The sequence below is a fragment of the Staurois parvus genome, unplaced genomic scaffold (genome assembly GCF_062004578.1).
Source record: "Staurois parvus isolate SC_StPar_1 unplaced genomic scaffold, SC_StPar_1.0 ptg000011l, whole genome shotgun sequence".
Classification (NCBI taxonomy): Eukaryota; Metazoa; Chordata; class Amphibia; order Anura; family Ranidae; genus Staurois; species Staurois parvus.
This window is the reverse complement of record NW_028317807.1, coordinates 36,705,837-36,729,780: the sequence shown is the minus strand read 5'-3', so window position 1 is coordinate 36,729,780 and position 23,944 is coordinate 36,705,837. Positions and strand designations below refer to the sequence as shown.

Below are 23,944 nucleotides of genomic sequence, written 5' to 3'. Positions count from 1 at the left end.
AAGAAGAATGAAAAGAAGAAGAAGAAGAATGAAAAGAAGAATGAAAAGAAGAAGAAGAATGAAAAGAAGAAGAAGAAGAAAGAAAAGAAGAAGAATGAAAAGAAGAAGAATGAAAAGAAGAAGAAGAAGAATGAAAAGAAGAATGAAAAGAAGAAGAAGAAGAATGAAAAGAAGAAGAAGAATGAAAAGAAGAAGAATGAAAATAATAAGAAGAAGAATGAAAAGAAGAAGAAGAAGAATGAAAAGAAGAATGAGAAGAAGAATGAAAAGAAGAATGAAAAGAAGAATGAGAAGAATGAAAAGAAGAATGAAAAGAAGAAGAAGAAGAATGAAAAGAAGAATGAGAAGAAGAATGAAAAGAAGAATGAAAAGAAGAATGAGAAGAATGAAAAGAAGAATGAAAAGAAGAAGAAGAAGAATGAAAAGAAGAATGAAAAGAAGAAGAAGAAGAAGAAGAATGAAAAGAAGAAGAATGAAAAGAAGAATGAAAAGAAGAAGAAGAAGAATGAAAAGAAGAAGAAAGAAAAGAAGAATGAAAAGAAGAAGAATGAAAAGAAGAAGAAGAAGAATGAAAAGAAGAAGAAGAAGAATGAAAAGAAGAATGAAAAGAAGAGGAAGAAGAATGAAAAGAAGAAGAAGAATGAAAAGAAGAATGAAAAGAAGAAGAAGAAGAATGAAAAGAAGAAGAAGAATGAAAAGAAGAAGAAGCAGAATGAAAAGAAGAAGAAGAAGAATGAAAAGAAGAATGAAAAGAAGAAGAAGAAGAATGAAAAGAAGAAGAAGAAGAATGAAAAGAAGAATGAAAAGAAGAAGAAGAAGAATGAAAAGAAGAAGAAGAATGAAAAGAAGAATGAAAAGAAGAAGAAGAAGAAGAATGAAAAGAAGAAGAAGAAGAATGAAAAGAAGAATGAAAAGAAGAAGAAGAAGAAGAAGAATGAAAAGAAGAAGAATAATGAAAAGAAGAAGAATTAAAGTACAGCAAAAAGTGTATCTGCAGAGAGCTCCGCTATTTCTGACAGTTCTCTGACAGTTCCTTCACATTTACAGCGGTTGAAACATTGTATCTATTTATTTCCGAATAAAAACATCTGTATCCTAAATGGAAACAAATAGATACAATGTTTCAACCGCTGTAAATGAACTGTCAGAACTGTCAGAAATAGCGGAGCTCTCTGCAGTGACACTTTTGCCGGCTGATCGGGAAAAATTCGATTCGTGCACCCGAAGAATAATGAAAAGAAGAAGAAGAAGAATGAAAAGAAGAATGAAAAGAAGAAGAAGAATGAAAAGAAGAAGAATGAAAAGAAGAATGAAAAGAAGAAGAAGAATGAAAAGAAGAAGAAGAAGAATGAAAAGAAGAAGAAGAATGAAAAGAAGAAGAAGAAGAAAGAAAAGAAGAAGAAGAAGAATGAAAAGAAGAAGAATGAAAAGAAGAAGAAGAAGAATGAAAAGAAGAATGAAAAGAAGAAGAAGAAGAATGAAAAGAAGAAGAAGAATGAAAAGAAGAAGAAGAATGAAAAGAAGAAGAATGAAAATAATAAGAAGAAGAATGAAAAGAAGAAGAAGAAGAATGAAAAGAAGAATGAGAAGAAGAATGAAAAGAAGAATGAAAAGAAGAATGAGAAGAATGAAAAGAAGAATGAAAAGAAGAAGAAGAAGAATGAAAAGAAGAATGAGAAGAAGAATGAAAAGAAGAATGAAAAGAAGAATGAGAAGAATGAAAAGAAGAAGAAGAAGAAGAAGAATGAAAAGAAGAAGAATGAAAAGAAGAATGAAAAGAAGAAGAAGAAGAATGAAAAGAAGAAGAAAGAAAAGAAGAATGAAAAGAAGAAGAATGAAAAGAAGAAGAAGAAGAATGAAAAGAAGAATGAAAAGAAGAGGAAGAAGAATGAAAAGAAGAAGAAGAATGAAAAGAAGAATGAAAAGAAGAAGAAGAAGAATGAAAAGAAGAAGAAGAATGAAAAGAAGAAGAAGCAGAATGAAAAGAAGAAGAAGAAGAATGAAAAGAAGAATGAAAAGAAGAAGAAGAAGAATGAAAAGAAGAAGAAGAAGAATGAAAAGAAGAATGAAAAGAAGAAGAAGAAGAATGAAAAGAAGAAGAAGAATGAAAAGAAGAATGAAAAGAAGAAGAAGAAGAATGAAAAGAAGAAGAAGAAGAATGAAAAGAAGAATGAAAAGAAGAAGAAGAAGAATGAAAAGAAGAAGAATAATGAAAAGAAGAAGAATTAAAGTACAGCAAAAAGTGTATCTGCAGAGAGCTCCGCTATTTCTGACAGTTCTCTGACAGTTCCTTCACATTTACAGCGGTTGAAACATTGTATCTATTTATTTCCGAATAAAAACATCTGTATCCTAAATGGAAACAAATAGATACAATGTTTCAACCGCTGTAAATGAACTGTCAGAACTGTCAGAAATAGCGGAGCTCTCTGCAGTGACACTTTTGCCGGCTGATCGGGAAAAATTCGATTCGTGCACCCGAAGAATAATGAAAAGAAGAAGAAGAAGAATGAAAAGAAGAATGAAAAGAAGAAGAAGAATGAAAAGAAGAAGAATGAAAAGAAGAATGAAAAGAAAAAGAAGAATGAAAAGAAGAAGAAGAAGAATGAAAAGAAGAAGAAGAATGAAAAGAAGAAGAAGAAGAAAGAAAAGAAGAAGAAGAAGAATGAAAAGAAGAAGAATGAAAAGAAGAAGAAGAAGAATGAAAAGAAGAATGAAAAGAAGAAGAAGAAGAATGAAAAGAAGAAGAAGAATGAAAAGAAGAAGAAGAATGAAAAGAAGAAGAATGAAAATAATAAGAAGAAGAATGAAAAGAAGAAGAAGAATGAAAAGAAGAATGAGAAGAAGAATGAAAAGAAGAATGAAAAGAAGAATGAGAAGAATGAAAAGAAGAATGAAAAGAAGAAGAAGAAGAATGAAAAGAAGAATGAGAAGAAGAATGAAAAGAAGAATGAAAAGAAGAATGAGAAGAATGAAAAGAAGAAGAAGAAGAAGAAGAATGAAAAGAAGAAGAATGAAAAGAAGAATGAAAAGAAGAAGAAGAAGAATGAAAAGAAGAAGAAAGAAAAGAAGAATGAAAAGAAGAAGAATGAAAAGAAGAAGAAGAAGAATGAAAAGAAGAATGAAAAGAAGAGGAAGAAGAATGAAAAGAAGAAGAAGAATGAAAAGAAGAATGAAAAGAAGAAGAAGAAGAATGAAAAGAAGAAGAAGAATGAAAAGAAGAAGAAGCAGAATGAAAAGAAGAAGAAGAAGAATGAAAAGAAGAATGAAAAGAAGAAGAAGAAGAATGAAAAGAAGAAGAAGAAGAATGAAAAGAAGAATGAAAAGAAGAAGAAGAAGAATGAAAAGAAGAAGAAGAATGAAAAGAAGAATGAAAAGAAGAAGAAGAAGAATGAAAAGAAGAAGAAGAAGAATGAAAAGAAGAATGAAAAGAAGAAGAAGAAGAATGAAAAGAAGAAGAATAATGAAAAGAAGAAGAATTAAAGTACAGCAAAAAGTGTATCTGCAGAGAGCTCCGCTATTTCTGACAGTTCTCTGACAGTTCCTTCACATTTACAGCGGTTGAAACATTGTATCTATTTATTTCCGAATAAAAACATCTGTATCCTAAATGGAAACAAATAGATACAATGTTTCAACCGCTGTAAATGAACTGTCAGAACTGTCAGAAATAGCGGAGCTCTCTGCAGTGACACTTTTGCCGGCTGATCGGGAAAAATTCGATTCGTGCACCCGAAGTTTGCTAAAATTCGGATTCGATGCGAATCGAATTTTTCCTGATATTCGAAACGAATTCCACTTCGCCAGGTTCGATTCGCTCATCTCTAATTTTAACAATTCCCTGTTCTACTCAAAAAAAAAAAAAATAGATATACTTTAAATGTTCATGATTTTTTTTTATTTCTCATATTACTTATATTCATTTGAAAACACTGCATTCAGCTTTTTCAGCGTTTTGAGTATGTATAATACACTTACTATGAAAAGTGAATCCATATAAAACTGTAGTGTTTAAATTAAGGAGGACATCCCCTTTAAAGTACATCTAAAGAATCCAATGTGTCATTCTAAACAGCTCCCTAATCCAGTGAAGCATACACCTCATAAAGTAATAATATATAATTTATCTCCCCTGAGTGACGCAAATCTTCATTCCAATTGTGTCTCATATGTTTCCCCTACCAGACATTGCATCTCACAGCAGGGGATTTCAGCAGCAGTGCCAGTGCAGCCAATCTAGAAACCATTGGACAGGGCAAAGTGTGGGCAGCTACTGATTCAAAACCTACAGGCTTGTGAATCACCAGTGACCATAGTGATAGTCAAGTCCCCTGCAGCATGATAATCGGTAAAAGAGAGTGTGGAGCCATAATTGCTTTCAAATCAAAGGTGGGTCTTCCATAATGTGCAAGTATGTCATACATGCTTATACATTATAGCAAGTGTTCCCACTGGACAATTGGCTTCCATTCTGCTGTAAAATAAGCAGCAGAGCTTTGGCTTCTTGATTTACATTTCATGGAGCATAGCTGGGGGAAAAAAAACTAATGAAGCAACAATACTTACGAATTACTGGTCCTACAACTGTTGGTGGAGTTGGGTCAATGGGTCCTGAAAAAGACTTGAACAATATGCCTTCAATGTTTGGAAGCTCTTTAAATTCTTTGATGGTAAAGAGGTAACGTGGGTCCGACACTATCGTTTCTATTTCAGTCCTGTCAGCACCACTGGTAGCTACAGCAAGCGACTTTACTCCATTAGTTCCAAGTATCCGTGCTGCTCCGCTGACATCATCTCCAGACTTTCCTCCAGTAAGGAGTACCAAATGCTGGGGTACACCCTCTTCTATTCTACTTCCAGCTGATTTCACAAATTGATTTTTGGCCACAAAATCCAGTGCTTTCCCAATGTTTAGTGATGTTCCTCCTTTGAGTCGTAGACGGCGGACATTGTTGATCAAGGCTTGCTTGTTCATATAGGTTTTTAGGAAGAACTCTGAGGTAGGCTCATTACTAAACTGAACCAGACCAACCCTGACCTTATTAGGTTCAATTTGAAAGTTCTGAATAACCTTAATGATGAAATCCCTGATATTCGCCAGTCCTTCAGAACCTGTTCTTGCAGAGCCATCAACCAGAAAGACCACATCCCTTCTGTCTGGATCAGTTCCTAGTAAGAAGAATGCAAGTTTCCTGAATATAGTGTATTTCACTACTGTATTCTTACAAGGCAGTACATACAACATTGTAATGTATTTTAAATCCATATAATTATTGGAACAGTAACAGTAATAACGCTTCCTAATTGCAAGTTTCGCTCTATTTGGCTAAGAAATAAAGCAGTGCAAAAAGTTAATCAGTACAGTAGTGCACAGAAAACATTTTATTTTACTCATCAGATCACTGATAAATGAGCCCTGATTTGTTGCAAAGGGTTACTACACTTCGGCTCATTGAGTAGACCTAATTTTTCTAAATTAGTTTATCTAATTCTAACGTCTAATACATTTTAGTTTGCATATACTCTTGGATATGTTTATTAAATAAAGATTAATTACCTGCAGGAACACCTGGGACACTTTCATAGATTACTTTTATCCTATCTTGATCCAGGGTGGTGACAGATGACACCAATCTTTGCGCCAAAGTTGGAAGCTCACGGAAACTAGATACATCATATATGAAATCCTTATGCAAAGTAATTTTATTGGCCTCTTCAGAATCTATATTCTTTCCAATCAAGTATGGAACAACAGAAGATGCTTTAATCTGCCTTGCTCCCTCATCTATATCATCTGATGAAGATCCAGAGGCGGTCAAAATAAGGAACTGAGGGACTTGCTCCTCTATTCGGCTTCCAGAAGGCCTTGTAAATATGTTCTTAGATACATACTCCAAGGCATTACCGATGTTTACTGATGATCCTCCCTTTGGTCTTATCCTTCTCACCGCACTCTGAACCTCATCTTTGGTGGAATGAGCGTTAAGCAAAAACTCAATATTGGGATCCTCACTGTACTGGATTACAGCCACCCGAGTATTATCTTGGCTGACGCCCATTGTTTCCACCAGGCGACTAATTAGCTCTTTCACATTGTTAAACTCTGGAGAAGCATCCCTGGAACCATCTATAAGAAACACGACATCCCTCTTTGCACCTAAAATGAATTCAACACACAATTATTATGAATCCGGATGCATTTTTTTACCCTAGTAATAGATGATACAATTATACATAAAGCAACAAAATTTACCATACATATAAATTGTTCTCATTATTTATTATTCATTGAACCTTAAGTATGCTTTTCACAATAGATTTTATAATGGATACACAGTATCTTCTACTTTAAAAATATGTTTATAAATGTTAGTGCCACTGCCCCGAGACTTACCTTCAGAGAAGACAATTGGATGTGACTGCCTCAAAATTTCAATGTCACCAGAATTAAGTTCTGATACTCTTGATGTTATGGTTTGGTAAACATTTCCTAGTTGGCTGATGTCAGCAACAGAAAAAGCAAAATCTGGAATGAAAGAAATTGTCTGCAGCTCAGTTGCTTCAGCATTGCGGACACCAATGGCAAATGGAATTACTCCAGAACTTTTGAGGCCTGCGGCTGGTCTCCTGACATCATCTCTTGACCTGCCAGTGGTTAGCAAGATTAAGAATTGAGGCACTCCATCAGAAGCCCGACTACCAGCTGAACTGGTGAACACATTTGAGGTAACATAGTCCAAGGCTGCCCCTGTGTTCAGTGGTGACCCTCCAAGAGGGGTTAGACGTTGAACAGCACTGAGGACTCCCTGGCGGTCTGGGTGAGTGTTAAGCAGGAAGCTGGGTCTTGTGGTATCACTGTACTGAACAACTCCTATCCGAATCTTATCTCGGGCAACATCAAGGCCCTCCACCACTCTCTGAATAAAGGAACGTAACGATGGAAAGCTGGCTCTGCCTTCGTTGGATCCATCAATCAAAAATACAATGTCCTTCCTTCTACTTATGTCATCTAGATAATAAAACAAATAAATCAATATGGGTCCAAGGATTTGGAACATGTTCATATTTTAATTATACAAAAACTAAGGAGAACATTTTATACAGCAATTAAAAGTGTGATTCAATATTCACAATAGTATGTGATTAATAACTAAAAGGTTTTTCTATATCACTGTAGGTCATCTGTGGAATTATAAATACTTGTAGAATTGTAAACTTTAGACTTGTTTAGACTGGCTCTGTCACACACAGTCTCATTAAAATTATTTGTAGAAACTTTCAGGTACATGCATGAATGATAATTTTAATATATCTTATATCTATTTTTGATTGTATATAATTCCAGTGCTGCAGCCAGATCATGTTTTAATTAGAGTTTTAACTATAAGTGATTGGTCCCAATAGCAAAACCAATAAAGTAAATATAAAACCAAAACTTGTTTTAGAATTGGATAGATTCAGAATTGGTTAGCACCTCTATCCGGTGTTTTAGTTTTTTTGTTCTATGTGTTCCAGTGGAGAGATATCCCTTCACATCCTGTCCCAGAAACATTTCTGGATATTCCACCATTTTCCACACCAATGACAATAAAGGACAGTGGTCATCAGGAAAGACAGAGAGGGCAAACCTCCCCAGATCAGACACTGAATGATGACAAGAATAAAAAAACTGACAGGAGTTTTAAGCATTGCCAACCCTATCCAAAAAAAAATTATTTAGGTAAACAAAAAACCAAAGATGTGTGACTACTTTTAAGTCGCTACATAGAGGGATTTTCTGTTCACTTGTTACATTTTTTTTAGGCAAAATTATTATTACAACCATCCAAGTTCTAAATAATAAAAAAATTAAACATTTATTGAAGCACCTTTAAAACACTTTTTAAATAAATACACTGTGTGTTTAAATTTTTATATTGAGAATAAGACTGGCAGTAATAATCCTTTTATCTGATTAAGATTTTGTAACAAGTAAACAGGAAAGCCCTTGGATGAAGAAACGCAATAGTGGGTAGAAATCGGATTAATCTTTTTTTTTCTGTTTGTTAAAGCTAAGCTCTAGATATGGATTTTATTGCATAGTTGCTTGGGACAGGTGCCATTCACAGAATGCCACAATTCCACCTCATCCAATCAGAGAAAGCCTTGCATTAATTCAGAAAAAATCAAGTTAGTCTTTGAATGGTGACCAACCCACTGTAGTTACTATGCAGCAGGGCACGGGGAGGGTATCAAATATATACATATATTAATATACAGTAGATACTTATGCTGCTCCAAGCTGGACCAAAATAACTATACAATACAATCCATATCTGGAGTTCAGCTTTAATCAAAATGCTGACCTCTGTCACTGTTCTAAGCAAAGGCGGACTGACAACTCATGGGGCCCCTGGGCAATAGGGGACCATGGGGCCCCTGTGTCCTTGCCCAAACTCAAAAAAACCTATGAAAAATATACCAAGGGCATCTCATGAGGCCCCCTACTGAACCCTGGCCCTCGGGCAGTGCCCGAGTTTCCAAATGGTCAGTCCACCCCTGGTTCTAAGGGCTTTCTTTAGGAATACACTGATTCTTAGATGCAAAAGAAATAAATAATGTGTATTAAGATGTACATTACGGTGCTCTTCTGCCACTAACATCCATCACAATAGAAATTTCTGTAATTTTAATTGCTTTTGTAGCAAATCTATGGAGGTTTACAAACTAATACATTTTACTGTATACAAAAAGCAGATGATATTGCAAGGATCCCTTTACTTCTGGGATCATGGCTACTATTAAGCTCTTGTTTTTGATTATGTAACTGAGGCCTACCCTCCTTTTAAGTCAGTCTGTGAATGGCACCCATGCACGAATGACCAACTCACTGTGGTTGCTATGCAGCAGGGCATGGGACTCAAAAAGTGGAAGGTATGAAATACACACTGCTAAAAAAAAATTAAAGGAACACTTTGAAAACACATCAGATCTCAATGGGGAAAAATATGTTGGGTATCTATACTGATATGGGTAATGTATTAGGAATGTAAGGATGCCCTATCATTTGATGGAAATGAAAATTATCAACCTACAAAGGACTGAATTCAAGACACCCCAAAAATCAAAGTGAAAAAATTATGCAGCAGGCTAGTCCATTTTGCTGAAATGTTATTGCAGAAACTCAAAATGGTACTCAGTAGTTTGTATGGCCCCAACGTGCTTGTATGCATGCCTGACAACATCGGGGCATGCGCCTGATGAGACAACGAATGGTGCCTTGGGGTATTTCCTCCCAGATCTGGACCAGAGCATCACTGAGTTCCTGGGCAGTCTGAGGTGCAACCTGGCAGCATCGAATGGACTGAAACATGATATCCCAGAGGTATTCTATTGGAACTGCCTGCATACCCTCACCACATGAGGCCGGGCATCGTCGTGCACTAAGAGGGACCCAAGACCCACTGCACCAGCATAGGATCTGACAATGGGTCCAAGGATTTCATCCCGATACCTAATGGCAGTGAAGGTGCCATTGTCTAGCATTTAGAAGTCTGGGCGTCCCTCCATGGATATGGCTCCCAGGACCATAACTGACCCACCACCACCGGTCATACTGAATGATGTTACAGGCAGCATAACATTCTCCACAGCTTCTCCAGACCCTTTCACGTCTGTCACATGTGCTCAGGGTGCATCTGCTCCCATTTGTTAAAAGCATAGGGTGCTAGTGACGGACCTGCCAATTCTGGTGTTCAATGGCAAATACCAATTGATCTCTATGGTGCCGGGCAGTGAACACAAGGCCCACTAGAGGATGTTGGGCCCTCAGGCCGCCCCTATGAAGTCAATTTCTGATTGTCTGGTCAAAGACATTCACACCAGTGGCCTGCTGGAGGTCATTTTGTAATGCTCTGGCAGTGCTCATCCTGTTCCTACTTGCACAAAGGAGCAGATACCGGTCCTGCTGATGGGTTAAGGACATTTTATGGCCCCGTCTAGCTATCCTAGAATTACTGCCTGTCTCATGGAATCTCCTCCATGCTCTTGAGACTGTGCTGGGAGACACAGCAAACCTTCTGGCAATGGCACATATTGATATGCTATCCTGGAGGAGTTGGACTGCCATTGCAACCTCTGTAGGGTCCAGGTATCGCCTCATGTTATCAGTAGTGATACTGACCATAGCCAAATGCAAAACTAGTGAAAAATAGTCAAAAAAGATGAGTAGGGAAAAAAAGTCAATGGCCTTCACCTGTAAAACCATTCCTGTTTTGGGGGTCGTCTCATTGTTGCCCATCTAGTGCACTTGTTGTTAATTTCATTAACACCAAAGCAGCTGAAACTGATTAACAACCACCTCTGCTACTTAACGAACCCAATCAATATCCCAGGAGTTTAATTGACTTGATGCTATACTCTGATTAAAAAGTATTCCTTTAATTTTTTGAGCAGTGTATCTACTTATATATTAATATAGATACTTACGTTGCTCCAAACTGAACCAATATAACTATACAATACAATCCATATAGTTACAGAAATTGCCATTGTGATGGATGTTAGACCCTCTGTTCTTCATACTGCTGTATTCAGTAGCAACTACCTTTTTAAAGAGGCTGGTTTAAATTTCAGATACATTTTTCATAACTGGTACCATTGTCTATGCAACCTCTTGATATTTACTATTCTGTACATTTGATGATTGACCCTATACTCAATTGATTATGTATGTAGATCAGTTGAACGCTTCCTTTGATTTTTATACATATTGTATATGTTTTGATGCATTTGTATGTTTCTTTTTTTTTTTACAGTGATCTATTTTAATGATGATCCTGCATAAAGTTCATAGTTACATAGTTAATCAGGTTAAAAAAAATCCATCGAGTTCAACCGATATAAAAAAATTAACCAACAAATAAAATGAAGGCATATTCGCATATGCCTTACACTGACAGTCATTCCGGAGGAAGACAAAAAAAGGCTTACAAGGAATGGTCCAATTTACCACCATGCACCCTAAGGCAATTGGTATTCCCTGATCATCAATCACTGGTATTATTACTTATAAATGTTAATGACCACTTGTATTCTGTGCATTAATGAATGCATCAAGCTTTATTTTAAAACAATCAACTGGAATGGCTAGAACTAGTTCCTGAGTTCATGGTTTTTTTTAACCAAACAAATTGCTGAACTGGCTACTTCATGGCTTCATGCTGGCTAGAGGATCATCAGAAGAAAAATCTGAACCTTGCCAAGTCACTTTAATGAGCTAATCTATCTCTTACAGCTGGTTACTCCTCATTTAACAAAATTATGTGGATTAGTAACTGGGAATTTACAGACACAGACTCTATGGATAACTGTTGCATGATTTCTACTGGGTGAAATATAGTACAATCAGTTAATAAGGTTTTTGCTCAAAGCCTGCCACTGCCATCTGCAATAATATAATGGAACAATATAGGTAAATAGGGTAAATGTCATAATTATCAAACAAATGGAAAAAGGTAAACTAGCATCTTTGGTGTGCATTCAGAAATCCAGAATCAGATTAGCAATTGGGGAATATTAGAGCCTCACTTTTATCCAGTATAAAATTGTACCTAAGTGAGTCTTTAAAAGTTGACTGATCATTACATACAAACTTTTCTAAAATGTCACAACATAGAACCAACCTGCATTAAAGTTTTTGGAATGGAAACTATAGCTTCTAATGGTGATCTGGGGCATTTTTAAAAATACATTGTGCATGTTAAACTTACTGAATCTCTGTATTTTACTCTATTCACCTAAAATACTTACTATAGATTTATTAATGTAAAGTATATGTAAACATATCACAATGGATACTAACTTTTCTACATTGTTGTGCTTTATGTACTGTATTTTTAGGTACAGTATATATTTTTTATATTTTAAAAATAGTACAGTTATGCATAAGGGTATGTCTATTTTTAGCAGCATTTTATATATTTAGATATTTTCTTTAATTTTTTATTATTATTGGTTCATGGGGACATCCAGGAATGTTCACATTATTTAGTCTCATTATTTGCATTACTTTAAATATATTTCCTTCCATAATAATCAGTTTTGTATCCATGGTAATTATTGTTACAGGAGAGGAAAAAGTTATTAACATCACATGGACTTGTTTCTTGCTATTGATCTTTTATTTAGTGGCAGCATTAAATCAGACTCCTTGGGGTTTATTTACTAAAGCTGGAGAGTCCAAAATCAGACTCCCTTCTGCATAGAAACCAATCAGCTTCCAGGTTTCATTGCCAAAGCTTCATTGAACAAGCTGAGGTTAGAAGCTGATTGGTTTCTATGCAGAAGGGAGTCTGATTTTGGACTCTCCAGCTTTAGTAAATAAACCCCCTTGAGTCCACACTGCATGCTCTAAACAAGAGGACTCCACCTTCACAATGTGTAAGGATTTACATGGACAAATCAGAAACAGGGGGTATACACAAACATAAATCTAGGCTACACATTAATGTTCCAGACTCCTCTGTTTTGACTGATAACCATGATCTCTGCAGAGGAAGGACTTCTTATACTCAAGTATGGTATTTTGACAGCCACTCTACTTCACTACTTTACTTTACCAGCACTCTCTTTTTATCTATCATACTATTATAAATGTTTCAGTTTTAACTCTATAATGATCATAAATAATGTATTACATTGATGGCTCAGGATATACAGTAGATGTGTGGAGCAAACAGTTAGAAATCCTAGCAGTATTATTTGGTAGAATATTCTTGGATTTTTCAGTGCCACTTTTTCTACATGTTTAGGATGGAGATATCCTTCCTAGTCTCACTCATTATTACATCTGATTTTTTTTATTTATCCATCTGGATTATGTCCTCTGTGTGATTACACATCCACTAGTTCCCTTTTTAATCTCCCCATTCTTCAGTTTTTTTACAATTTTAATTTTGTTCTTTTATTCTTCTGTTTTTATAAAAATGGAAAGCATGCAGCACTAAGTGTATGTCTAGAGTGGCTGCACTTATACACAGACAAACAAACAGCTGTTTCTTCAGAATAAAAAGGTGTTTTTTGTCAGAAGTACCACTCTTAAGGACGGATATTCAAGAAGTACTATTAATCCAGTGATTTTTTTCTGGGACACATACAACGCTTATTGACCTTCCTTTGGGGGTCAAAAGTATTCGGTAAGGGGAAGTGTGTTTGGTGTTGGTGAAGGACCCTTTATTTTTTCCCTTTTGATCTTTCTTCTGGACACATATTGGAGTTTTGGTGTTGCTCCAACACTGGACTCTATATATTCTACATGCTGAACTTTTTGCATTTATGTTACTCTAGACATACACTTAGCGCTGCATTTTTTCTATTATCATAGTTTGTGTATTTTAACCGGCAATACTGTGCTAGTTGCTAGTGTGAATTCTAATTGTTGATTTACTTTTGATCTTAAGCGTGATTTTATGTTTTCTGTTCTAGGATTCTTCTGTTTTTGGCACTCGATTTAGTTTAGTTAAGATCTGTGATGTCCGTTCTATGTTTTTTGTTTTCATACTGTCATTTGTTTCTAGAGAAGGTTTAGCAGGAGACCTAGGTGCCATTTATACAAGTCTTCACTTTTTCAATTGGTCAGTGATTTACATACAGCCTGCCCACCCCTCTTCACTTCCTTCGGAAGCATCACATCCAATCCCTTATCTAAGTTTGACAAAGGGGCATGTCCCTGAAATGCATAACCACACCCCCTTTTCATCCTGTCATACTCGTGTATCTCTGGTCCTGCTCTTGTTTTGAGCATGAGAGTGTGCTCCATGATGGCTTCCGCCAAAGATTCTGGTTATTACTGCTTCCTGCTCTGGCTCTACAACCTCTAGCCACATGTCCTGCATATCCAGCTACTTCCAAGCATCACTCTGCAGATACTAGAAAACTAGTAATGCTTTTATGACTTTATACAATGTGAGTGCAATTTTAACTTCTTTTTATTGTTTCAAATAAATCTACACTTAGTTGGCGGCACCTGCTGTTTCTTTTGTTTTGAAACTACACTAAAACTATATACAGTTTTGTATATGGAAATAAAAGCTGATGTCTGGAGATTTGTGGTCTTATAGTTTAAAGAAAGACATCACTATTATATGTAAACGCCAAGAAAATTGTGCACTTAGTGCAAAAAGAGGTAATGTAGCAAACTATATTCCAGACACAAAGGGATTACAAAAATAATTACTCTAAAAGGTGTGCAAAAACAATATCACTGTAGTTATCAATACAAAATATTTAATAGGAGTTAGCCTTATTTTTCACCTATGTATGTATTGATCACTACAGAAATATTAGTTTTGCGCACCTTTTAGAGAAAGTATTAATATTATATCAACCAAGGAAATAGTAGTTTTGTGTACTATAAATTTTTAGTGTGTATATGGAACAACACACAAACTATGAATCTGTTGCTTTTTCCTTTGACTGTTGTAGGCACTAACTAAATGCGGGTCACGTCTGTCTACAATTGTGATAAAAGCACTGTCCCCCATGGGAATATTATAATATAAATCTCATTATGAATGCACTGTGTTCATAAACTTTACCTTGTAATTTAATTCTTATGGTCCTTTAACCAATGATGCCTTTAAGTATAAAAATACATATTTTTTAGCTTGACAATGTTGAAAAGAATGTTTCTTACATAAAATGAAATTATTTTTTTCATGTATTCATATGTCTCTTTTTTCTTTCTTTTTTTTTTTTGCAAGGATTACAAGAGAAGGGGAGTACTTACAAGACTGTGTGGGCAGCTCGACTGAAATGGTTTTTATGAGATTAACAAACTGAGACTGGATGGTAGAAAGGTCTGCAAAAGAGTCTGAGGCTAAAACAAATTGTGGATCCAAAACAATCTTCTCAAGTTCCTCAGCTTCAGCCTTATGTGTCTTGACTGCAAATGTCACAATACCAGCTGTTTTCAGCCTATTAGCTGCATTGTCTACACTATCTGCAGATTTGCCTGCAGCAATCAACACTAAGTATTGTGGTACTCCCTCTCGAATCCTACTTCCAGACTCCGGTGTGAAAAGGTTGTCATGAGCATAATCCAGTGCAACTCCAACTTTGAAATCTTTGCTTGGTCTGAACTTCATTTTTCGAACTGCACTGACTACATCAGCCTTGGTGGCATATGAATCAAACTTAAATTCCACTCTGACATTTTCACCGACTAAGCCCACACCAACACGAGTGCCATCTGGGCTAACATCGAGACCATCAATGATGCTTGCCACAAAATCTCGCACAATGGGAAACCTTCCAGCAACATTGGTAGTACCATCAATCAGGAATAAGATGTCCCGTTTGCTGTCTGCCACTGTACAAAACAAATGCAATAGTTACAAAAATCCTCAAAAAATTGCTTAAGCTAGGCAAAGACAAAGTGATTTTTTTGTCCAATACGTCGCAAGATCAGATATTTGCCTGTTCTTTGAACGGTTGCTGATCACTAGATATAACAGCCGACTCCATCCACTGGGCAGATTGTTTATCACATGGATCTCCAGACAGACAGATATCAGATCTTATTTGAGTTTTTACTTGCTGCTTACTTACAGACTGAATGAAGGATTCATTTTGGAGACTTACTCAAAAGCCATTTGCATGCTCACTTTCGATCAACACAGATCCTCGAGGAACAGTTTTTCCATGATGCTGACAAGTGTTTTGAGTTCATCATAACAAAAAATAGTTATCAAGTATTTTTATTATTTGTAGTATGTTGCACATACATGAGAAAACGTTAAAAATATGCTTGAATTGTCGTCGTATTGGACGGAAAAGTGCCTGTGCCTAGCATAATTCTTAAAAAAAAACTTGATATAGAAAACATATAGAAAATTACTTTGTAATATCCATTATTCTTCAAATTTCCATTGTTGTATGGTAAAAGCACCAGCAGACAAATCGTAAAAATATCTTTAGTGGGAGATATTTTTGGGGTGTCTGTATTGCCCACTCATGATATCTTGATCCAAAAATTAAATGAGCCTTTTTCATGACGTATATTGATTGAAGCTGGACTAAACAGCACCTTGTGCAGTTATTTCCAAACAAGATATTTTGACCAACATGATTAGACGCTATGACCATCAGATGTGGACAAAGGCTGGTATTCTTTCGAAGACTACGCACATTGTTAAATCTCATCATTTTTGGATCCATAGCAAAGTGAGGTGCAAGTACAAAAAATGGACCATTTTCAGAAAGCCCAGTCATCATATGGGCTATATCCATATGCAAACACAGCACAGCATACAGAAAGGAATGATGTGAAACAGCTAAAGCACATCACATCGAACAGACTGAAGCAATGTGAAAAGTGGAATGGAAAGCACAGCATACATATTTAAATAGTGTGGATTAGGAAATGTACAGCACAGCATCCAGAATGGGATGGTGTGGAATATGGATTGTACAGCCCAGTGTACAAAATTAGATGGAATGATGTTCAACATGGCACACAAATAGGGACGGCATGAAATAGAGAATGTACATCAAGGTGTACAGAGGAAAGTTGTTAAAAAATCAAATGTAAAGCACAGTATAATAGTAGGGATTGTTTAGCAGAGCATACAGAATGGGGTAATTTTAGAATTGGGAGCACAGTGCACATAATGAAGCAATGTGCAATAGGTATTGTACAACACATATAGAATGAAGCAACGTGAAATAAGAAATGTAAAGCACAGCACCCAGAATGAAATAGTTTGGAATACAGAATGTAACAGCACAGTATACAGAATGGGATGGTTGTAAAATAGGGAATGTGCAGTACAGCACACAGATAGGGATGATGTGGAATAATAAATGTACATAACCGAAGTGGTATGAAATACAAAATGTAAAAAAATACAAAATGCAAAGCACAGCATACAGAATGAGGTAATGTGAAATAATGATTTTTTAGCACAACAAACAGAATTAGGTAGTTTTAAAATAGGGAATGTACAGCACAGCACACATAATAAAGTGATAGGGAGTGGACAACAGTGTACAGAATGATAATGTTTTGGAAAAGAGAATGTACAGTACATCACAACATATAAAATAAGGATGTATTGACATAAGGAATGTAAATCACAGTAAGCAGAATGAAGATGTGAAATATTAACGTTCAGCACAGTGCACAGATTTAGGTGGCCTGGAATAGGGAATGTACAGCACTTCACAAAGTGTACAGAATGATGTGGTGCAGAATGAGAATGTAGAGTGTAACATACAGAATGGGTGTAGAGTGGAGAATTAACAAAATGAGTGGAACATAACAAAATATAATATAACAAAATGAGGCGTCCTGAATGAAACTGTACAGTGCAGCAAACAGAATGAGGAGGTGTGAAATAAGGAATGCACAGCACAACATACAGTCTGAAGATGTGCTGGAATATAGAATGTACAGTGCAGCGTACAAAATAAGGTGGTGTGGAATAGAGAATGAACAGCTCAACAAACAGAAAAGGGTGGAGTGGAGTAGGGAATGTACAACACAGTGTGCGAACTGTGGACAATTTGGAATAGGAAATGTACATCAATAATATATAATCAGCTAAAGTTAAAATCCCATTGCATAAACTCAATGTGTTTAGCTAAAATGTGTTTCAGCCTCTGATTACTTTCATGATTGTTATTTTATTACCTTTTGATAATCATGAAAAATTGTCTAGGCAATCATGCTTATAGCCACTGCTTAGCTCCAACCATCTACTGGATGTTGCTTGCAGTTGCAGCCCAACTGAATGGAAGCACCATGGTGGTTTAGGAAGTGACATCACACTCTCAGACTGGAAGAATTTCCCAGGTGCTTCCATCAAGGGCATTTCGGAGGTTGCTAACTATGGCATCTTTAGTCCATCACTGTATTTGGAAGCTATTGTAGATCTGTGACCCCTCCACATTTCTCTTTTCAGTGCAGGTTTGCTCTGCAGGAGGCAGGAGTCTGCCTTATTTATGGTAGGAAGGCATTGGCTTGGGGGCACCATGTATCCCTGCCACTGGCCCAGTCTGCAACTGATATATAATTACATATAGGCCTGAACTTGATGTACATTATTTTCTATTTCAGCAGTCTGACTGACACAAAGCTCATGTTAATAGCTGGTTGTCAACAGACCCATGCTATTTATTTCTCTATAAAAATGTGTTGGAATATGTGAACATGTATAATAAGAATAAAAGACATCACTAGTTGGTCTTACCAGCTGGCACTGACTTTGTTAGAGTACGTATATCACTTGTGGTAAGTGAACTGACACGTTGTGAGAAAGTTTGGTAAGAATTCTCCAGCTGGTTGACATCAGGAACAAAAAGAACAAAGTCGGGGGAAAAAGCGATAGTTTGAAGCTCAGTCCGATCAGCTCTGCTAGTTCCGATGGCATATGGCACAATGCCGCTGGCCTTGAGAGAAGTGGCAGGTCTCCTCACATCATCTCTAGACCTCCCAGCTGCCAGCAAAATTAGAAATTGTGGTACTTCTTCTGCTATCCGGCTTCCAGCTGACCCAATAAAAACGTTTTTCTGTACATAATCTAAGGCAGCGCCTGTGTTCAGTGTAGACCCTCCAATAGGAGACATGCTTTGAATAGATCTTATTACATCTTGGCGGTCTGAGTAGGTGTTTAGAAGGAACTCGGGTCTGGAGGAGTCACTGTACTGGATAACTGCAATGCGTACTCTGTCTTGACCCACATCAAGGAACTCTACCACCCTCTGAACAAAGCTCCTGATAGATGGAAAACCAGATCTGGCATCATCTGAGCCATCAATCAAGAAAACTACATCCTTCTTGAGTTCTTGATCCACTGTTAGCAGGCAACAGAGAATGAGAGAAAGGGTAGAATGTATTAGTAGAATATTATTTTTGTGAGATTAGTCAAAATATGCAGTTGAAACAAGAAAAAGTCTGTTCATAATAAAAAAAATTGCTACCGTCTGAGACAAAATGTTAAATTTCAGTGAGTTAATTGAAAAAAAAAATTACCAATTGAATGAACAGATTATGCCCTACAAATGCATAACCTGAAACTGTTATATGGTTAAGAAGTCATGAATAAATATTTAGTTAGCTTTTGAACATGCTGAAGTACTGGACAGCACCATCACAAACTCATTACTTACCCGTTCACTTCAGACTAGTACCGTTTTTTGATTTTCAAATGTACATGCTGCAAAAACATCCACTCGGATTTGCAAAGGTTTATTCACAATAAACCAGAAAATGAATCTATATTCACTGTTATGTTATTCAAGCTCATTTTATCTCACACCATGTGCAAGTTACACCAACTATACACTATATTGCCAAAAGTATTGGGACACCCCTCCAAATCATTGGATTCAGGTGTTCCAATCACCTCCATGGCCACAGGTATATAAAATCAAGCACCTAGGAATGCAGACTGCTTCTAAAAATATTTGTGAAAGAATGGGTCGCTCTCAGGAGCTCAGTGAATTCAAGTGTAGTACCGTGATAGGTTGCCACCTGTGCAATAAATAGGTCCATCTTTGAAATGTCCTTGCTACTAAATATCCCATAGTCAACTGTTAGTGGTATTGTAACAAAGTAGAAGCAACTGGGAACAACAGCAACTCAGCCACAAGGTGGTAGGCCATGTAAAATGACAGAGTGGGGTCAGCGCATGCTGAAGTGCACAGTTTGCAAATCACCAACTGTCTGCAGAGTCAATAGCTAAAGACCTCCAAACTTTGTGTGGCCTTCAGATTAGCACAACAACAGTGTGTAGAGAGCTTCATGGAATTGGTTTCCATGGCCGAACAGCTGCATCCAAGCCTTACATCACCAAGTGCAATGCAAAGTGTAGGATGTGGTCATGTAAAGCAGTGGAGACGTGTTCTCTGGAATGACATATCACGCTTCTCTGCCTGGCAATCCGATGGACGTGTCTGGGCTTGGCAGTTGCCAGGAGAACAATACTTGCCTGACTGCATTGTACCAAGTGTAAAGTTTGGAAGGGGGATTATGGTGTGGGGTTGTTTTTCAGGGGTTGGGCTTGGCCCCTCAGTTCCAGTGAAAGGAACACTTAAGGCATCAGCATACCATGACATTTTGGACAATTTTGTGCTACCAACTTTGTGGGAAAAGTTTGGGGATGGCCCCTTCCTATTCCAACATGACTGTGCACCAGTACACAAAGCAAGGTCCATAAAGACATGGATGAGCAAATTTGGTGTATAGGAACTTGACTGGCCTGCACAGAGTGCTGACCTCAACCCGATAGAACACCTTTGGGATGAATTAGAGTGGAGACTGTGAACCAGGCCTTCTCGTCCGACATCAGTGCCTGACCTCACAAAAGCGCTTCTGGAAGAATTGTCAAACATTCCCATAGACACACTCCTAAACCTTTGTGGACAGCCTTCCCAGAAGAGTTGAAGCTGTTAAAGCTGCAATGGGTGGGCCAACTCAATATTGAACCCTACGGACTAAGACTGGGATGCCATTACAGTTCATGCTCGTGTAAAGGCAGGTGTCCCAATACTTTTGGCAATGTAGTGTATGTATATTGGGATGCTTTTATTATGGACTTTTTTTAATAGGAGAATTGATAATACATACCACATTGTATTTGTTTCTTATGTACTTCATATTTATGAACAAACAATAAAAAGTTGATGGCATAAAATAATTTTAAGAACATTTTACTTTGTTCAAACATTGTACCTCCCACATTACCAAATTAATCTTACAGGTGATCAGCAATTAAACTAGTAATGTTGACAACATATAAATACCTGGGCAATTCATTCTTAAGTGGTCTTTAGGTAAATTTTAGATAACTAAACATAGAAGACCAGAGATAATAAAAAATAAATTACCTTCTGTTACCGTCACTTCTGTAACTTCTCCTCTAACGAAGGTTGTAAGAGGTGCTAATATTTGCTCCCTGAGGCCAGACAAGGCCCTGAAATCATCCATCTCATAAACCAGTTGTGGGTTAAATGCAATGGTTTCCAACTCTTCCTTATCAGCATTTCCGACCCCAACACAAAAGGTCAAAACCCTTGATCTGATGAGGTCATTTGCAGCAGCCTGAATGTTGTCTGAGGACTTCCCAGCCACCAAAACCACGAGAATTTGTGGAATGTTTTCCTCTATTCTGCTGCCAGAACTGCTTGTGAAATGATTTCTGAGAACAAATTGAAGTGCTGAGCCAATGTTTAAGAGATTACCCCCCTTAATTCTTATCTGTCCCAGGCGGTTAACAAGATCAGATTTTGATGTCACTGTGTTTAGATAGAACTCAGTTCTGGGGGTGTCACTAAACTGGGCCAAGCCAATTCGAGTGCCTTCACTGCTGATACCAAGGTTGTTAATGACATCGATGAGAAAGTCTCTTACTAAAGGAAAGTTGGCACTTCCAACGTTGACAGAACCATCCACTAGGAAGACGATGTCTCTTTGGGTTAGAACTGCAAGTTGGTGGGTGGAAGATACAGAAACAATGAACATGACATCACAGCAAATTCAGCTTAGCAAGATCATTATATGCATGTGTTTACACAATGTAGACACATAACTCTTAACGCTTATAGGGCAAGCCAAAGAAAGGATTGACAATGAAAATAGAGTATCTTAGCAAAGTTAGTCTTAGACAATATCTTCCATCTACTAAGTACTTTGTGATAAATAGTATTTTTAATGTTAAACAATGTATATTATCAGGATGCCATCACAGATACAGGAGATTGCATGTTTGTTCTCATTTGGGATGATCCTGGTAATATGTACTTTTGAAGTGAATGCAAATTGAAGAATATTTAAACAAAACTAAAAGCTGAATGTTTGGTGGAACTAAGTGAGACCAGAAAGAGAGAAATATGGCAGTTTATTTGCCAACTTATTTTTGAAAGGTGCATCCTAGATCTGGCCTCACTATAAAGTGACTTACATGGAGCAAGCATGCAGCTAGTGAAGTCCTAAATCCTTCATGCTCACACCAGGTCAATCAATTTTTAAGGTAATGAAGCAAAGACCAGAATGATGGCCCTGAAGGGTGCACCTTTAAAACAAGTCAGCAACGGTAGCTCCCATTTTCCTATCCATACAGGTTCTCTTTAAGGGCCAATATACAGTAAATGCTTAAGCACTACTAGCCTATTTAGCCTTCAAATCATAAGACACATCATGTAGACACATCACTAAACCATTCTTATTTTGTCAGGACAGAAGGCAAGAAAAGATGTGGCTTCTCTTAAACATGACTAGGGCTTAGTAATTTGAGGGTAGGGCTTGAAAGATACTGATTTAAAGTTTTCTATCCTAACGGGGTATATTAATGGCATGACCTACTACTTTGACCTTTTCACCACAATTCACAATGAAGTCAAATGCAACTCTTTGAAGAGATGCAGGGATAGTAAGCAGAGTGTGCAGAATTCAATGCAAAGCAAGTTATATTTGGGCATTCAACCTACTCTCCAGCATTCCAACCGCCACTGCATTTTTAGTTCTGGGTGAATCCATTCAAGGTGAATTACAGCATTAAAATGGATTCAAAAACAAGATGTTCATCATCTACTTATATGTGTCACTCTTGCTTAATATGTGTATAGGAGATATAGTGATCTCCATAGACAATAAGAGCAAGGTCATCTCTGCTAGCATCCACACCATCAGTTAATCACTTCATTTTCAAACCTCACAGGAATGAATAGATCATTCTTCAGATTAATAGACAAAAACTATTAAGAAAACAATATGTAATCCAAGAAGTGTTTCAGGATGGAATGGATACCTAGTAAGTAAGCCCTGCATATACTGTACATTGCACTTGACAATTATATAGCTTAGTAAAACAGACATCTCTATGTAGATGGAAGTCATAAAAAGAGCAACCATAATGTAGAATCATACTGTAGAATAGATGAAAATGAAAGATGAAGAAGAGTGGCAGAAAAAAACAGGGAGAATAATGAAAGTAGAAAGGACTTAATGCTGTATGTTTCAAGTTCATTCTAGTGTTATCTCACAACCTAATCCTAAATGAATGATTTGCCTCAGCCTCACTAAAAATCAAATGCTAGATTTCTTTGCTGCATAATGTGCATACATTATTAAAATGTAAAAGGCGTGGTTTAATCCTAAAGCGGGACATAATATAACACAAAAAAAATAAGTAGCCCAATAAAAGAAAAGAATAAGAATATCAGTTTAATCAAGAGACATCCTCTGTAGTACTTTTTTCTGTTGCTAGGTGTCCTCAGTCTGATGGCCAGCATCATATAACCCACTTCCTCTAAGCACAGGTCCTCCTGGACCCGACCCAGCCTATTACTGGACAGCGAAAGAAGAAATAGTACAGTGATGAGCTCATGTCTCTGTCACTCTGCTTTCTCTTCCTATCAGTGTGCTTCTTGTCCGCATATGAACTGATTGGCTCCTTATACTGTTTCTTCCTCTCCCACTCCAACTATCCTGTACAGGAACATCAAGGGACTGATACCAGGTCACATTCAGGTATCTACACTGTTTGCAATAAAAATGCATTTAATGACGATTATGAAGCTGCATTATTTTTGTGTCTTTTTTTTGCCTAGACTTCAGCTTTAACCATTTGCCCTCCAGAGGATTTACCCCCCTTAATGACCAGGCCTCTTTTTGCTAATCGGCGCTGCACTATTTCAACTGATAATTGTGCGGTCATGCTATGCTGTACTCAAACAAAATTTACGTCCTTTTTTTCACACAAATAGAGCTTTCTTTCGGTGGTATTTGATCACCTGTGTGCTTTTAATTTTTTGTGCTATAAACAAAAAAATACCCCAAATTTTGAAGAAAAATTATATTTTTTACCTGGTTATGAAAAATATATAAACTCAAAGTTACTCATAAATGTAGCCAAATGTATTCTGCTACATGGCTTTGGATAAAAAAAATCTCAATAAGTGTATA

General features: G+C 36.7%; 1 protein-coding gene across 1 annotated transcript in view; it reads right to left on the bottom strand.

Annotated features, from left to right (window-relative positions):
• The window catches only part of COL6A3 (collagen type VI alpha 3 chain), a 171,005-nt gene that overhangs the window by 69,389 nt on the left and 77,672 nt on the right, over positions 1-23,944 (bottom strand). Inside the window, exons 5-10 of the mRNA XM_089672429.1 lie at positions 20,869-21,462; positions 18,231-18,833; positions 14,768-15,349; positions 6,395-7,009; positions 5,558-6,157; positions 4,567-5,169 (exon numbers count right to left, since the gene is read on the bottom strand). Coding sequence (XP_089528555.1) covers positions 4,567-5,169; positions 5,558-6,157; positions 6,395-7,009; positions 14,768-15,349; positions 18,231-18,833; positions 20,869-21,462 — 3,597 coding nt within the window. The remainder of the gene's footprint in view (positions 1-4,566; positions 5,170-5,557; positions 6,158-6,394; positions 7,010-14,767; positions 15,350-18,230; positions 18,834-20,868; positions 21,463-23,944) is intronic.